The 17,031-nt window shown below is 53.7% G+C and overlaps 2 protein-coding genes across 3 annotated transcripts in view; one reads left to right on the forward strand and one right to left on the reverse strand.

Moving 5' to 3' along the window:
* The window catches only part of LOC123353653 (gametocyte-specific factor 1-like), a 55,363-nt gene that overhangs the window by 32,522 nt on the left and 5,810 nt on the right, over positions 1-17,031 (reverse strand). The gene's annotated exons all lie outside the window — the stretch shown is intronic.
* Positions 1-17,031, forward strand: part of NCKAP1L (NCK associated protein 1 like) — an 81,347-nt gene that overhangs the window by 5,122 nt on the left and 59,194 nt on the right. For both annotated transcript variants that reach the window (XM_044994938.1, XR_006574549.1), the window contains exons 2-5: positions 12,503-12,613; positions 14,523-14,615; positions 15,743-15,799; positions 16,779-16,921. In XM_044994938.1, the coding sequence (XP_044850873.1) occupies positions 12,503-12,613; positions 14,523-14,615; positions 15,743-15,799; positions 16,779-16,921 (404 nt within the window). The remainder of the gene's footprint in view (positions 1-12,502; positions 12,614-14,522; positions 14,616-15,742; positions 15,800-16,778; positions 16,922-17,031) is intronic.

A 17,031-nucleotide genomic window follows, 5' to 3' on the forward strand; every position in this document is an offset into this window, starting at 1 on the left:
GTGACACCCATGTAGGGTGACCAGATGTCCCATTTTTAAAGGGACAGTCCCGTTTTTTGGGACTTTTTCTTATATAGACGCCTATTACCCCCCACCCTCTGTCCAATTTTTTCACAGTTGCTATCTGGTCACCTTTCACCCATGGAGCCCCCAACCAAACTAATCCAGTGTGTGACACCAACTGAGCACCCTACTCTAACAATCACAGATTGAGACAATCTGAGACCTTTTCAAAGCTATCCACCCTGGATCTTTCAAAAGGAAAGACAGTAGATCCATTTACAACAGAAAATTTCTGGCTGTTAGGAACTGCAACTTCCTTGATTAACTCACTTGCACACCATTCAGTTGTAGCAAGCTTCTTGTACAGTTTACCATGAGGACTCCTTTCCCTAGCGGCTTTTCTAAGCAACAGTTCACCCCTCACAGAAATTCTGCCCTTACTTTCTTCACCCAGGGCTTGCTCTAAAGGAACACTTTCCTGAGCAACAACAGACTCTTTTTGGGTCTCACTTACATCCAGGATCACCTCTGGCTCACCAGGCAGATTTCTACACAATCCCCTTTCAGGCCAATGGTTAGATTTCATAGTCAAAAGGTTAGAAACATTCTCCTTACCTTTGCCACACACAAGCTCAGGAATCTTTTTCTTCTTGCTACAAGTTTCCAAACTGTCAGTAGGCAACACCATCAAATCACCTTCATGCTCTCCTTGTGCCCTGGCTAGGATATCACTCTGATCAGACAGAGTTGCTACATCCTTTTCCAACCACACATTGGCAACAGGCAAAATACAAGCACCAGAATTGTCTGATCTCTGGGATTTTGCTAAGACACTAACTGGATGCAACCTAGTTACAGTGCCATTTTCCCTAGCAGACACAAACTGAGGACCATTCCCTTCCTGGGCTTTAGCTGAATCCAGAACCAACTCTGAGACAACTGCATTACCCTCAACCATCACAGGCTGAAAGGCATCTTCTGTCTGCTTCACAGATGAAGAGCTGGACACACATTCTCCTTCACCAGACACACAGCTTGGGATCTCATTTCCCTTGTCCCAGCACACCGGGCTGTTCACAGACAATTGCTTGGAGATCAGGGTAGCTTTCTCCATAGGCAAGTCATTACCCCCAACAGACACAGGCACATTTCCTTCACTGTCACAATTCTCCACACAGGTAACAGGTAAGGGATAGGCACACTCATTTCCCACTATCCTTGCCTTCCCAAACTGCTGACTAGACAAAGCCATCAGCTCACAAGGCTGCCTAGGCTCCTCCAAAATCTATTGTGCCATTGACAAGAACTGCACTGCTGGCCTTGGCATACAGTTGTTTAATGGTAGGAATAAGCTTATGACCAACATTGTACTTCTTCATGGTTGCCCAGAGAGCTTTGTGCCATACTCTGTCAAATGCCTTCTTGAAGTCAACAAAGACCTGGTAGATGTCCTGCTAGTATTGTAAGTACTTCTCACATAGAACACGAAGGTTGAAAATCTGTCCTGTGGTGGTACTTCATGTAGTATTGGAAAGTCATCCTTGCCTGTTGAATCTGGGCTGTCTAAGACACTAGGATCCCCATTTGTCTGGTGGTTGTACAGATCAGAGCAGTAGTTTGTCCACCTATTGATGATGTTCCTTTCTTCTGTAAGACTGTTCCCTTCTTTGTCTTGAATTGCATTAGCTTTGGTCCATCTTTCGTTCATCAGATCTTTTACAACCTGGAAGGCTCGTTTGCTACTTTTATTATTAATACACTCTTCAGTTTTAGAGCATTGTTTTTCAATCCATATCTCCTTGGCCACCTTCATCCTTTCTTGATCTTTCTGCCAATCGTTCTGTATTTATTATCTCCTTCAGTGCTGTTCTTGTCTCTCTTAAGCTCTCTTCTAATATCACACTTGTAGTGTGACCAATGGTTTTGTCTTCTTACGATGTTTCCCAAGGATGTCCATTGCTGCCTCATTCATTACAGTGTTGAAATTTTTAGTCATTATTTCTATGTCTTCCTCTAGAGCAAGCAGTGGGGCAAATTTTCTGCCGATCATTGCTTGGAATGACTCTGCAATGTTTCAGTCTCTGAGTCTTTCTAAGTCAAATTTGGTTCTGGTGAACTTTGGCCTGACAATTTTCCTTAGCCGCAGCCAAAAATTTAGCATCACAAGCTTGTGATCACTTCCAGTATCAGCACCGGGGAAGCTCCTTGTTTTAGCTCTGTTAATCCCAGAACGAAATTGGTTTTGCACCATGATGTAGTCGATCTGGCTGTGATGTAGACAATTAAGTGCGTGCCATGTTGATCGTCTGGATGCTTTATGTGCTCCTAATGTGTTAGCAAGAACCAGATTGTTATAGCTGGCAAACTCCAAAAGTCTCAGTCCTCTCTCATTGGTTACCACATTACAGAAAGGGCCACAATAATCTCACCAATCTGCCTGTGTATCAGTACCCACTTTAGCATTCCAATCTCCTTGTACAATCAGGACATCTTTCTTGTGTATCTTATTGATGATGTCTCGGAGCTGATTGTAAAAATCTTCAATTTGCTCATCGTCATAGTCTGTTGTAGGGGCCTAGACTTGTACCACTGTGATATTAAATAGTACTGCCTTTAGATGGATGGAAATAAGCCTGCTGGACATTGGGCGGCATCCCAATACTCAGTTCTTGATATCTTTATGCACAAGAAATCCTGCGCCGTTGACATGTTTGTCCTCTCCGCTGTAATGGAGCACATGGCCTTCTTCTGTTCGTACCTCTCCAAAGTTCTTCCATCTGACCTCAGAGATTCCTAGGAGGTATCAGGTGTATTGTTCCATTTCGTCCGTGAGTTCTTTCAACTTCCCTATTTGTCTCAATGTCCTTACATTCCACATGGCTATGGTGATGTTATCTTTTCCATGGATCCTCTTTGTTGGGGTTACACCAGTAGTATACTTGTTGCGTCTCCAGACGGCGCAGTCATTATTAACCCGGGCTGTGTTCAATCTGGTATGGACATTGTTGACTTGCTCATCATATGGTGTGTCTTGGGCAAATTTCTAACCTGGCGGCAGGGGCGGCTCTAGGCACCAGCAAAGCAAACAAGAGCTTGGGGCAGTCCATTTGCAGGGCCGGCAGGGATCCAGCATGGGAGCTGAGAACCAACAGGGGGCCCTGGGAGCTGTAGTTCCTTGGTTAGCTCCCTGCCTATAGAGCCAGCCCTGGAGCAAGGAAAGAACTATATTTCCCAGCATTCCCTTGGCCACTACCAACTGGAAAGGAAGCGGGGGACCTCATGCGGCAGCCTGCTGTGAATGGAGAGCTGCACTATGAAGGGTAGAGTTACCATATTATAACATTCAAAAAATAGGACACTCCACGAGGAGGGAGGGTAGACCCACCCTGCCACCATCCACTCCCTCGACTGCCCCCCACAGAAACCCCAACCCATACAACCCCCCCTGTCCCCTAATCACGCCCTCCCGGGACCCCTGCCCCTAACTGCCCCCCAGGACCCCACCCCCTATCTAAGCGCCGCTGCTCCTTGTCCCCTGATTGCCCCATCCCGGGACCCCTGCCCTAACTGCCCCTTGGGACCCCACCCCCTATCTAAGCCTCCCTTCTCCTTGTCCCCAACTGCCCCCTCCTGAGACCCCCCCAACTTCCCCCCTAGGACCCCACCCCCTACCTTTCCCCTGAGAAACCCCCAGGACTCCCATGCCTATCCAAGCGCTGCCTGTCCCCTGAGTGCCCCCCTCGAACCCCTGACCCATCTAACCCCCACTTCTCCCTGCCCCTGACTGCCTACCCCGAACCTCTGCCCCATCCAATCCCTGGAACCCTCTACCCCTTCTCCAACCCCCCAGCCCCCTTACCATGCCACTCAGACTAGCATGTCTGGCTCCGCACAGCGCCAGACACGCTGCTTCATACATGCTGCCGTGCTCCCCCGCGGAGCCATAGCCCCACCCCCACCCCAGCACCTGCCTTCCAGATTTGAACACCTCAAAATTCAGGAGTGCTCAAGCTCAGTTTGGGCAGCTGTTACTTCATTTCTCCCAAATCAAATATACTGATCCACTGTAACTTGCTGTAGAAAAAGTAAGATAAAATTGAGCAAGAAATGCTTCCTAATGGTTTTTAGGACTGGAATTGCTATTTTCAACAGCCATTGCCTTTTTGTTTTTGTTTGTTTTGTTTGTTTGTTTGTTTAAAAGGAAGATAGTGATATTACATTGGCAAATTCCCCATAGAAACAAAGAGTGGAACAAAAGAATAATAAAGGCACCTCAACTTTTCCTCATTTATGAAGGACAGTCTTATAATATGCATCCAGATATCCTCCAGTCACGCAAGCTGAAAATTGTTCCACTTTTCTGCAGTTCTGTAACCATATGGGAACCAATCCTGTCTGTGTTCTGTGCACATCCAAAACTCCTGCTGAATGACCCGCCCTGGGACTGAGTTACCAGTGACCCAGGGCTGTGGTGGAAGGAGGGTGCAGGTGGGGCGGGGGGAGAGCCCAGGGCTGGGGTGGCAGGAGGTGTGTTTGGGGGTCAATGGCGGGGGGGAAAGGAGGAAGCCCAGAGTTGGGGCGGCAGGGAGGTGCAGCGAGGAGCCCAGGGCTGGGACGAGAGGCAGCCAAAATTTTTTTTGCTTGGGGCAGCAAAAAACTTAGAGCCGGCCCTGCCTGGCGGAGCCCATCCCTCTCCAGACAGATCCTTTTAGTCACCTCTTATGACATGCAGGAGAAACAGTGGGCCTATTCTGTCCCTGGACCCACAGGGGACTCATAGATATTAACATGTGCTGAATAACCATACACTTTGTTGTCAGATGTTGGCTGCATGTGTGTTCACTCTGCATGCTGCAGTGGCTCTGGCCAGATAGTCTGTACTGCAGACACCAATTGAACTGCCCAATAACCACAGACCCTTTAGTAGCGTAGGCACTCGGTCAGGTTTATTGTCGACAAAGCACAGTAATAACATCCGGCAGATTGTACGGGGATACTAAAACACATATGCCCGTGATCACAGACGCAACCAGGCAGTGGCGGACTTTCCACTGCCCCCTAGGCTGACACCAACACTCACTCTGAGGGTATGGCTACACTTACGGTTTGCAGCGCTGGTAGTTTGCAGCGCTGGTCATCCAGCTGTGCAGGGCCAGCGCTGCAGTGTGGCCACACTGACAGCTACCAGCGCTGCAGTGTGGCCACATTGGCAGCATTTCCAGCGCTGTACTGAGAGGTGCATTGTGGGCAGCTATCCCACAGAGCACCTCATCCCGTTTTGGCGCCGTTTTGGCGCTCAGTATTGTGGGAAGGGGAAGGAAGTGTGTGGGTCATTCCGCTTCCTGTTCCAACGCCCCGTGGTGCATCGCTTCACTTCCCAGCAATCTCAGTTTCGCCGTCCACGTTTCTTGCCATTGTGAGTTCAGCACGCTGTGAAATGGAGCCTGAGCTGCTGAGGAATTTGCTGCTGACTGTCGCCAGCACATCACGTTTGGCAGTTGAGCTACTCCTTCAGCTCCAAAGTGACAGTGAGGATTCCGATGATGATATGGATTTTCCTAAAGCGGGTGACATGAAATTGCTTGTGGCGGTAACGGAAATGCTCAGCACCGTGGAACGCCGCTTTTGGGCTCGTGAGACAAGCAGTGAGTGGTGGGATCACATTGTCATGGAAGTCTGGGATGACGAGCAGTGGCTGCAGAACTTTCGTATGAGAAAAGCCACTTTCATGGGACTGTGTGCTGAGCTCGCCCCCACCCTGCGGCGCAAGGACACAAGATTGAGAGCTGCCCTGACGGTGGAAAAGCGGGTGGCTATTGCAATGTGGAAGCTGGCAACTCCAGACAGCTACCGGTCGGTCGGGAACCAGTTTGGGGTGGGAAAGTCGACCGTTGGAATCGTGTTGATGCAAGTTTGCAGGGCCATTAATCGCATCCTGCTGAGGAGAACCGTGACTGTGGGGAACGTGCAGGACATTGTGGATGGCTTTTCAGAAATGGGTTTCCCTAACTGTGGAGGAGCAATAGATGGGACGCATATTCCTATTCTGGCACCACCCCACCTAGCCTACGAGTACATTAATCGCAAGGGGTATTTCTCTATGGTTCTCCAGGCGCTTGTGGATCACCGTGGGCGTTTCATTGATATTTACACAGGCTGGCCTGGAAAAGTGCATGATGCACGCATCTTTCGGAACAGTGGCCTGTTCAGGAAGATGCAGGAAGGTACATTTTTCCCAGACCGAAAGATCACAGTAAGGGACGTTGAAATGCCCATTGTGATCCTTGGGGACCCCGCTTACCCATTAATGCCTTGGCTCATGAAACCATATACAGGGAAGCTGAACAGGAGCCAGGACCGTTTCAACTACAGGCTGAGCCGATGCCGAATGACTGTGGAGTGTGCTTTTGGCCGTTTAAAAGCTCGCTGGAGATGTCTCTATGGGAAGCTAGATTTGGGGGAAAGCAGCATCCCCGCGGTTCTATCCGCGTGCTGTACCCTCCATAATATTTGTGAAGGGAAGGGTGAAGCATTCAGCCAGGCATGGACCAACGAGGTGCAAGTCCTGGAGGCTGAATTTGCACAGCCAGACAGCAGGGCTACTAGAGACGCCCACCACAGGGCAACAAGGATTAGGGATGCCTTGAGGGAGAAATTTGAGGCTGAAAGCCAACAGTAATGTTTTTTTGCCTTGACCAGGAGTGACGTGCACTGGTTACAGTGCTTTTCAGTGCCTGTGTTTTCCTTGATGTTTGTTACCTGTGTTTTCATTGGGGTTTGTTATCTTTCAGTTTATGCAATAATAAAAACTGATTCATAATCAAAGAAATCATTTATTTAAAAAAAATGAAGTACACGGGCAGGGGGGTTGGTTGTTGAACTGTACATTCATAGTTTCTCATATGTACTGCCAGGAGTGCTGTGCACTTCAGGATTGTACTGTTGCATGGTGATGGGGGTTGAGTGCAGAGGGTAAGGGTCGTAGTTCTCTGGGCTCATAGGTGACCGTACAGGTGTCGGGGGCAGCTGGTGATGGTGTAGGTAAGAACCTGGATGCTGGGGAACGGGACTTGGAGCTGACATTGGTGCATAGGGGAAAGAGGTTTGGGAGGGTGGGGGTTTGGCACGGTAGTGCTCTGCCTGCATTGCTACCATTGACTGCATACAGTCTGTTTGGCGCGCAATGAGGTTTATAAGCTGCCTCGTGGTTTTCTTCAGCGTCAACGCCTTTCTCCTGCTTTCTGTTTGCCTCCAGTGATGCATCTTTTCTCTCCATTCCTGCGCATTTTTATTCTCTGTTGCACACTGGTTCATAACTGCCTTCACCAGTTCTTCTTTGCTCTTGTTCGGTTTCCTCCTCAGGTTTTGCAGCTTTCTTTCAGTCACTGATAAGACTGGCCCAGGACTACTCAAGGTCACTGTAAAAAAACAGCAAATGATACATTTAAGAGAGCTTCCATTGTGTATAATCTGAAGTTATTTTAAAGTCTCACAAGCATTCCTCACACATTTCAGCAACTACTCGAGAATTCACAGCCTCCCAGAAATGGTAATGGAAATTAACCCTGGGCTTTCCTTCCGCGGTCTGCTCGAGCAGGGGGGGTGCTTTCTTAAACGCAGCACCTCCATCTCCCTCAGGAATTAACCCTGGGCTTTCCTTCCGCGGTCTGCTCGAGCAGGGGGGGTGCTTTCTTAAACGCAGCACCTCCATCTCCCTCAGGAATTAACCCTGGGCTTTCCTTCCGCGGTCTGCTCGAGCAGGGGGGGTGCTTTCTTAAACGCAGCACCTCCATCTCCCTCAGGAATTAACCCTGGGCTTTCCTTCCGCGGTCTGCTCGAGCAGGGGGGGTGCTTTCTTAAACGCAGCACCTCCATCTCCCTCAGGAATTAACCCTGGGCTTTCCTTCCGCGGTCTGCTCGAGCAGGGGGGGTGCTTTCTTAAACGCAGCACCTCCATCTCCCTCAGGAATTAACCCTGGGCTTTCCTTCCGCGGTCTGCTCGAGCAGGGGGGGTGCTTTCTTAAACGCAGCACCTCCATCTCCCTCAGGAATTAACCCTGGGCTTTCCTTCCGCGGTCTGCTCGAGCAGGGTGCTTCTTGCTTCATGGCTAGACTGCCTGTTTCGGGGCTTTGTTAACCCTGGGGTTCCTGGGGTTCCTGCCTGCCGCGCTATGCAGTTGGGGAAACCAGCACTGAAACACTCCCTCCATTTCCCACAGGACTTAATACTGGAAGATATCTCCCTTCTGCGGGTTACCAAAGAAGCAAGGGAGGGTTTCCTACAACAATGCGGATTCCGCCCGGGTCCTTATGCAGCGTGCCTCTGTGCAAGCATGGTTCCCCCACCCGTCCTGGAACAGTGGCGCGGACGCGTTAGCCTGAATGGGACAGGGACCACAATGGCTCTCCCTTTAAACTTGGTCACGCGAATTGCCTATGCTCTTGCAGAAACTTTTGAAGAGATTACAGAGGCAGATTACTGCGACGTGATAGACCACATCAATGGGATATTCCATGTCTAGGCATGCAGGCATGCAGCCATACCATCCCCCCGAATCTCCCCAAACCTTTGCATTGCAATAAAAGCTGCTTACCTGGGACCTGCTCCTGTGATTCTTCTGCACCAAGTTCCAGGGGCTGCGACTGGCTAGCTTCCTCCTGGCTTGAGAAGAGCTCCTGACTGCATGCCTCCTCCGGGCTGGCTTCCCCCACCACAGTAGCCTCACTGTCTGCCTCCCCCTCCCCCTCCCCCTCCTCTACCGGCTCTGAACTGTCCATCGTGGTCCTTGGATTTACAGAGGGGTCACCCCCATAAATCGCATCCAGCTCCTTGTAAAAGCGGCAGGTCGTGGGGGCACTGCCGGATCTGCGGTTTCCCTCGCGTGCTTTGCAATAGGCACTCCGCAGCTCCTTTACTTTTACCCTGCACTGCACCGCGTCACGCTCATGGCCCCTTTCCATCATGGCTCTCGATACCTGGGCAAAGGTATCATAATTCTTACGGCTAGAGCGCAGCTGTGCCTGCACAGATTCCTCCCCCCAAACACTGATGAGGTCCATCAGCTCGCCATTGCTCCATGCTGGGGCTCGTTTGCCACGTGGAGGCATGGTCACCTGTAAAGATTCACTGATTGCATTCCATACCTGGCTGAGCAAACAGGAAGGGGATTTTTAAAATTCCCGGGGCATTTAAAGGGCGGGTCACCTGAGGCCAGGGAAGTAGAGTCTGACCTGATGAGCAGAGTGGCTGAACAGGCATTCTGGGATACATCCTTATACCCTGGAGGCCAATCACAGCGCTGGTGTGTGGCCACACTTGATGACCAGCGCTGCAGCACCAGCGCTGGAATCCTTATTCCCCATGCCGAGAGGGGTGTTCGGCCAGCGCTGCAGCCAGGGAGTTGCAGCGCTGGAAGTGCCTTGCAGGTGTGGCCACTTACTAATTGCAGCGCTGGTGGAGGCTTTCCAGCGCTGCAAATCGCCAGTGTAGCCATACCCTGAGATACTTCTTTGTACTTGGTATTGGGATGTTCTGGTACCACCCTTTTGGAATGTGTTTGTGTAAGTGTCCTGTGCCTAGCACTTCTCATGTGTGTGTTTTTTGTAATTCCAGCTCTGTTCTTGCCAGATTCTGTGAGCCTGTACACAGGCAGAGCCTGACTTCTGCTCACAGCATGACTTTTGCTAACTTTGCTTTATATTAGCAGGGCCTGACTACCACTTTAGTTCAGACGTCAGATCCAAGGTCTTATGTCTCAGGCTCTCTTTCTACTACACACTTCATACTTAAATATCTGAGCCATCTTATCCAGGGCTACACATTTTATACACATTGGCTCAAGGGCTACATTTTCTGGCATATTCTGAACATTTCTGAGCACCCAGCTGGTGCCCAATGAATAATACAAATCATGACAATAATTGTCAACTTTATGGACTCTGAACATGCAATTTCTGTTTTTTGTTCTGGAATTGGCCTGGATTCAGCTGAAACCCTAAGAATTTGAGACATAATCTGATACTCATACAACATTTACTCGTTCCTTCCTTTTCTCAAAATCAGAACAAAAAATGACAAAACAAAATGGTTTTCAGTTAAAATCTAAAATTGCATAGCAGCCATTGTGCTACAACCCAGCCTGAGGCAGAACCTGCCAGCCCTTGGGGCTTAAGTGATTGCCTCTCATCAATCTCTATTCTTCCTGACCTCTGTGCTGCTTTTCATGCTGTCAACCATGAATCCTTCCCAATCACCTGGGACTGTTTGCTGAGTCTTGGAGGACTGGCCTTATTGGTTTTGCTCCCCTCTATCAGAGTCCTCTCTTTTGCAGCATGGAGCAGAGAGCTAGGCTGGGCCAGTGGATAGGGAGTTAGCCTTGAGAGACCTGGGTTCTACGCCCCCCATGAATTGGGTAACCAGACAGCAAGTGTGAAAAATCGGGATGGGGGTGGGAGGTAATAGGAGCCTATATAAGAAAAAGACCCAAAAATCAGGACTGTCCCTATAAAATCGGGACATCTGGTCACCCTAACTGGGCTTCCTGTATGACCTCAGGCCAGTGCCTTAGGGACAGAATTTCAAAGGTTTTTGGGCACCCAAAGATGCAGCTAGGCATCTAGTGGGGTTTACAAAGCACCAAACCTAGGCGCTTTTGAGACTCCCACGAGGTGCCTGATACCTTTGAAAATCTGCCCTTCAGTCTGTGTGTCCCTCAGTGCCCCATCTGTACAATGGGGATAACAGCACTGCTCAACCTCAACGAGGCTGTGAGAAGAAAGAGGTTAGACATTGTGAGGGACTCAGATACTATGGTGATGGGGCCACATAAGTACCACAGGTAGAGTGGGAACTTCTCTATACCGCTGCTATCCCTTCCCTGGGTTTTGGCCCCTTATTTTCACCTACGCCCTCAAATCTACATCTTGTCTGAATGTAACCTTGGCTTAGAGGGCTTGGCTGTATGTCTTCTCAGTCTCCTGTTCTCTCTTCATAGAATCATAGAATATCAGGGTTGGAAGGGACCTCAGGAGGTCATCTAGTCCAACCCCCTGCTCAAAGCAGGACCAACCCCAACTAAATCATCCCAGCCAGGGCGTTGTCAAGCCAGGCCTTAAAAACCTCTAAGAAAGGAGATTCCACCACCTCCCTAGGTAACCCATTCCAGTGCTTCACCACCCTCCTAGTGAAATAGTGTTTCCTAATGTCCAACCTAAACCTCCCCCTCTGCAACTTGAGACCATTACTCCTTGTTCTGTCATCTGCTACCACTGAGAACAGTCTAGATCCATCCTCTTTGGAACCCCCTTTCAGGTAGTTGAAAGCAGCTATCAAATCCCCCCTCATTCTTCTCTTCTGCAGACTAAACAATCCCAGGTCCCTCAGCCTCTCCTCATAAGTCATGTGCTCCAGCCCCCTAATCATTTTTGTTGCCCTCCGGTGGACTCTTTCCAATTTGTTCACATCCTTCGTGTAAGGGGCAGGGGGTGGGTAAACTGGGTGCAGTACTCCAGATGTGGCCTCACCAGTTCTCAACCTTTTCTTTCTGAGGCTCCCACAACATCCTATCTCCTAAACTCCACAGCCCACTTCTACCACCACAACTGTTTTTCTGCATATAAAAGCCAGGACCAGCATTGGGGCTTTAACAAGCAGGCAGCTTCCCAGGGCCCCATGCCACAGGGGGTCCCATGAAGCTAAATTGCTCAGGCTTCAGCTTTAGCCCTGGTTGGTGGGGCTTGGAGCCTCTGGCTTCAGCCCCATGCAGCGGAGCTTTGGCTTTCTAGGTGCTGGCAAGGCTAATGCTGGCCCTGCTTGGTGGCCCCCCTGAAACCTGCTGATGGCCCCCAAAGGGCCTGTTCTTCCCCTGGTTGAGAACCACTGCTGTTGCCCTCCGCTGGACTCTCTCCAATTTATTCCAACCACCTTCCCCCCACACACCCAATCTAAGGACTTCCAGATCCTTAATTTAATTACCAGCCCTTTCTTATCTTAATCACTCTGCCTCTGTTTGTAAACAGAATCCTGACTCCCTGCCCCAGGGGCACAAGCTGGGAGCAGCACTTCACATTCCACACTCATGCTGTGCAGTGAAAGCAGCAAAGAGTCTGTTAGTCTGTAAGGTGCCCCAGGACTCTTTGCTGCTTTCACAGATCCAGACTAACAGAACTACCCCTCTGATGCTGTGCAGTGAAGAGCTCACCTCCTGTAGGAAACTGTCCCTCCTAACTGGCGCCCCCGCAGCAGGCCAGGGTCGAGGGGCACTGCCAGAGCTGGGATGGAGGGTGGGGAAGAGCCCAGGGCTGGGATAGCAGGGGCTGTGGGTGCTCATTGGGGAGCATCGCTACTGGGCAAGGGGTAGATTTCTCTGGCAGTCAGGTGGTGCCTGTTTGGGTGAGTGCAGGAACAGTTCTGACTGCGGCCAGCAGGAGCCCCTGGAGCTGTCCCTGCCCTGCCTGGAGACTCCTCCCTGCTGACGCCCTGGGGCTTTCTCTCTTACAGACATGCTCAGACCCCAGGTCCAAACCCCCTTTCTTCACTGAGAAGACCATGGAGCCCTCCATCAAATACATCAACAAGAAGTTCCCAAATGTGGACGCACGGAGCAGCACGGTGAGCAGCCCCCCTCAGCCACAGACTCAGGCCCTGCCCCATGGTACAGCTCCCACTTAGATCAGTACAAGCCTCGTGCCCTGACACAGCACTCGGATACATACAGCCTCCCTGCCGCCAGCGTGGCGCTCAGACCTCTACAGGCACCTCCTCCTGCTGGCACGGCACTCGGATCCATACAGCCCCCACCCCCGCCGGTGTGGAGCTCGGATCTGTACCGGTCCCCCCTGCCGGCACGGTGCTTAGATCTGTACAGGTCCCCCTCCCTCCTTCTGGTACAGTGCTCGGATCCATACAGCCCAACCACTGCCGGTAGCGATGGGGTGCTTGGATCTGTACAGTCCTCCCTCCCCCTGCTGGCACAATACTTGGATCTGTACAGGTCCTCCCTGCCGGCACGGTGCTTGGATCTCATAGACTCATAGACTTTAAGGTCAGAAGGGACCATTTCGATCATCTAGTCTGACCTCCTGCACAATGCAGGCCACAGAATCTAACCCATCCACTTCTATAACAAACCCCTAGCCTATGTCTGAGTTATTGAAGTCCCCAAATTGCGGTTTGAAGACCTCAAGCTGCAGAGAATCCTCCAGCAAGTGACCTGTGCCCCATGCTGCAGAGGAAGGCGAAAAACCTCCAGGGCCTCTGCCAATCTGGATCTCTACAGGTCCCCCTCCCTCCCACTGGCACAGTGCTCGGATCCATACAGCCTCACCACTGCCAGCGCGGCGCTCGGATCTGTACAGGTCCCCCCTTCCCCCTGCCAGCGCGGCGCTCGGATCTGTACAGGTCCCCCCTTCCCCCTGCCAGCACAGTGCTCAGATCCATACAGCCTCACCACTGCCGGCATGGCACTCAGATCTGGACAGGTCCCCCCTTCCCCCTGCCAGCACAGTGCTCAGATCCATACAGCCCCACCACTGCCAGCGCAGCGCTCAGATCTGTACAGGTCCCCCCTTCCCCCTGCCGGCGCGGCGCTCAGATCTGGTCAGGTCCCCCCTTCCCCCTGCCAGCACAGTGCTCGGATCCATACAGCCACACCACTGCCGGCATGGCACTCAGATCTGTACATGTCCCCCTTCCCCCTGCCGGCGCAGCGCTCAGATCTGGACAGGTCCCCCCTTCCCCCTGCCAGCACAGTGCTCAGATCCATACAGCCCCACCACTGCCAGCGCGGCGCTCGGATCTGGACAGGTCCCCCCTCCCCCTGCCAGCACAGTGCTCAGATCCATACAGCCCCACCACTGCCAGCGCGGCGCTCGGATCTGTACAGGTCCCCCCTCCCCCTGCCAGCACAGTGCTCAGATCCATACAGCCCCACCACTGCCAGCGCGGCGCTCGGATCTGTACAGGTCCCCCCTTCCCCCTGCCAGCACAGTGCTCAGATCCATACAGCCCCACCACTGCCAGCGCGGCGCTCGGATCTGTACAGGTCCCCCCTCCCCCTGCCAGCACAGTGCTCAGATCCATACAGCCCCACCACTGCCAGCGCGGCGCTCGGATCTGTACAGGTCCCCCCTTCTCCCTGCCAGCACAGTGCTCAGATCCATACAGCCCCACCACTGCCGGCGCGGCGCTCGGATCTGTACAGGTCCCCCCTCCCCCTGCCAGCACAGTGCTCGGATTCATACAGCCCCATCCCCCGCTGGTGCAGTGCTTGGATCCGCACACCACCACCCTGGCATGGGGGCTCTCAACCCAGCTCCAGCTTGAAGGCTGCAGATGCCCAGGGATGAGTGTGCCAGGGCAGCTGTGTCCAGCCCTGCGTGTGTCAGTGATCTCTGTCCCCAGCGGTGAGGGGTTGGGTAGCTGGTTCCGTGGCAGGGCTCTGCGTTCTCAGCCGCACGGCTGGCTCCCCCCATGGCCAGTCAGGGTGAAATCTGCTCCCCATGTCTGTCGTTTGCTTTAGCAACACCTGGGCCCGGTGCACAAGGAGAAGGCAGAGATCATCAAAGTGCTCAATAGCTACTACCACTCCTTCGTGGACGTGATGGAGTTCCGGGTGAGTACCTGCAGGGGGCACCACGGCCCTGGGGAGACGGCGGGTGTCGGCCGGTGGCTGGGGGCATGGAGGCTCCATGCTCTGCCTCCTGGCTGCACTCACTGGCCCTGCTGGGAGGCGACTGTGTCTGCCAGGCTGAGCCGGCAGCGCAGCCAGGGCTGGTCCCGGGAATCGCTCCAGTCCTGCCCCGGCTGGGCTCCCTCAGGACCCACTTGCCTGGAGGGGCCCAGCCAAGCCCCAGCCCAACATCCCCCCCACACACCTGGCTGAGACTAGCCGGGCTTCTGCACCAGTCCCAGGCGGCTCAGCTCTGGGGAGACAGGTGGGGCCCCCCAGGGGGTGCGAAGCAGAGACTGCCCAGAGCTGGAGGTGCACTGGGGTCTGGCCAGGGGGCAGAGAGGAGCTGGCGGGTGGGGCCGGGGGCGGAGAGGAGCCCTCAGCTGGCTGGCGGGCGGGTCGAGAGGAGCAAGTAGTGGGTGGTGGGGAGACAGCGGCTGGCAGGGTCTTGGAGCGCAATGCAAGCGGAGCAGGCCGGGGGCCCCTTCTGAGCATGGGCCCGGCTCCATGGTGCCACTGTAAACCCAGGACTGAGGAGGGTAAATGCGCTGAAGACTGTTGGATGCCGAGATGCTGTGCTCATGGGCACACGTTGGGGATGCTGGCCCCAGCTCTCACCTGCTTTGCACCAATCTGAGTCAGTTCATGAGGGATGAAGCTGGTGCTGCTTAAACCTGCTGCCTGTGTCATGGAGGCTGCCTGGGGCTGTGGCCGGCCCCATGGCCCTAGCTTCCACGTGAGCACTTCCCATGGCTCATTCCAGGCCCGGGGTCTGCATCCCTGCACCCTGGGCACCAGTTACACCAGGGCCTGTTGCTCCTGGAGCAGAAGGGGGCATTGGGGAGACTCTTTACCCTATTGTAGGTGCCAAATCTCGGGTGAGGAAGCCACCTGCCCTCCTTAGCGTACTCAGGGCTTGTATGTGTGTAGCGGAGCCCTCCGCCCCTGCTGACACAGCCATCTGTCCTGGAATGCCGGGCCTGGTGTGGGGCTGCTGGGGCTGAGGCCTGGGGGAGGGCGAATCACAGCTGGGGGCTCTTAGGTGCGACTGACACAGCTTCCCTTGGCAGGACCATGTGTACGAGTTGCTGAACACCATTGATGCCAGCCAGTGCTACTTCGACATCGTGAGTCCCGGGCGGGTCCCCTGGCTGCAGCACATGGGCAGGGGCACAGCAGGCTGCGGGGGTGGTGCATGGATGGGGGCTGCAAGGGGCGGTGCGTGGGCAGGGGCACAATAGGCTGCGGGGGAGGTGCATGGCCAGAGGGCCACAAGGGGTGGTGCGTGGGCAGGGGCACAGCAGGCTGTGGGGGAGGTGCATGGCCAGAGGGCTGCAAGGGGTGTTGCGTGGGCAGGGGCACAGCAGGCTGCGGGGGTGGTGCATGGACAGGGGGCTGCGAGGGCAATGCATGGGGAGGGGTACAGCAGGCTGCAGGTGAGGTGCATGGACGGGCGGTTCGTGGGCAGGGGCATAGTGGGGACAGACTGCTGGTGTCTCTGCTTCCCTGGGGAGGCAGGAAGGTTGTGGGGATGATGCACTGGGCTGGGAGTCAGAGGATCTGGCTTTGAGTCCCAACTTAGCCACAGATCCCTGGTGTGACCTCTGGCTAGATCCTCAGGTGCTTGGCTAGGCACTGTCCCCAATGGTGCCCCCAGCACCTGCCATCTTCTCTCAGCCTCTCTGGGCCCCAGCTGCCCACTGGCAAAGTAGGGATAATCCTGAGGGTAAGTTACCAGAGGCAGGGCCGGCCTCTCGCTCTGTGTCCATGTAGCACCTGGGGCCCCGATCTCCGGTGGGCCCATAATGCACCGAGCACCGTCCCACCCTGGGGGCTGCTGTTCCCCCAGGAATGTCACCCGATACCAACAGCCAGCAAGGCTGTGTGCAAAGAGCAGCCTGGGGGGTGCTGGGCTGGGGAGTCCCCACCGCATGCCTGGCTTTGCAGCTCTCCTCTCTGCAGGACCCTCCATCTCCATGTGCTGCATGCATTGCATTGCAGGGCGCATCCCCTCCAGCAGGGGGCAGCGCTTGCACACACGCGCGCACACAGACACACAGAGTTGCTCCTGGACACTGACACCCCCCACTACGCTGCCCCCCACAGCACGTGAACTACGACCTCACCAAGAACTACCTGGACCTGGTGGTGACCTACACGTCTGTTATCCTGTTGCTGTCGCGTATCGAGGACCGCAAAGCCCTGATCGGGATGTACAACTGTGCCCACGAGATGATCCAGGGCAGCGGGTGAGAGGGAACTGGGGGGAAGGGACTGAGGGGGGTTGTGCAGGAGAGGGTGGTTCACACAGCGCTGGGCTGGGCCACGGGATGAGTTAACCAGTGGGACTCCCTGCTGC

Source organism: Mauremys mutica, chromosome 20 (genome assembly GCF_020497125.1).
Source record: "Mauremys mutica isolate MM-2020 ecotype Southern chromosome 20, ASM2049712v1, whole genome shotgun sequence".
Taxonomy (NCBI): Eukaryota; Metazoa; Chordata; order Testudines; family Geoemydidae; genus Mauremys; species Mauremys mutica.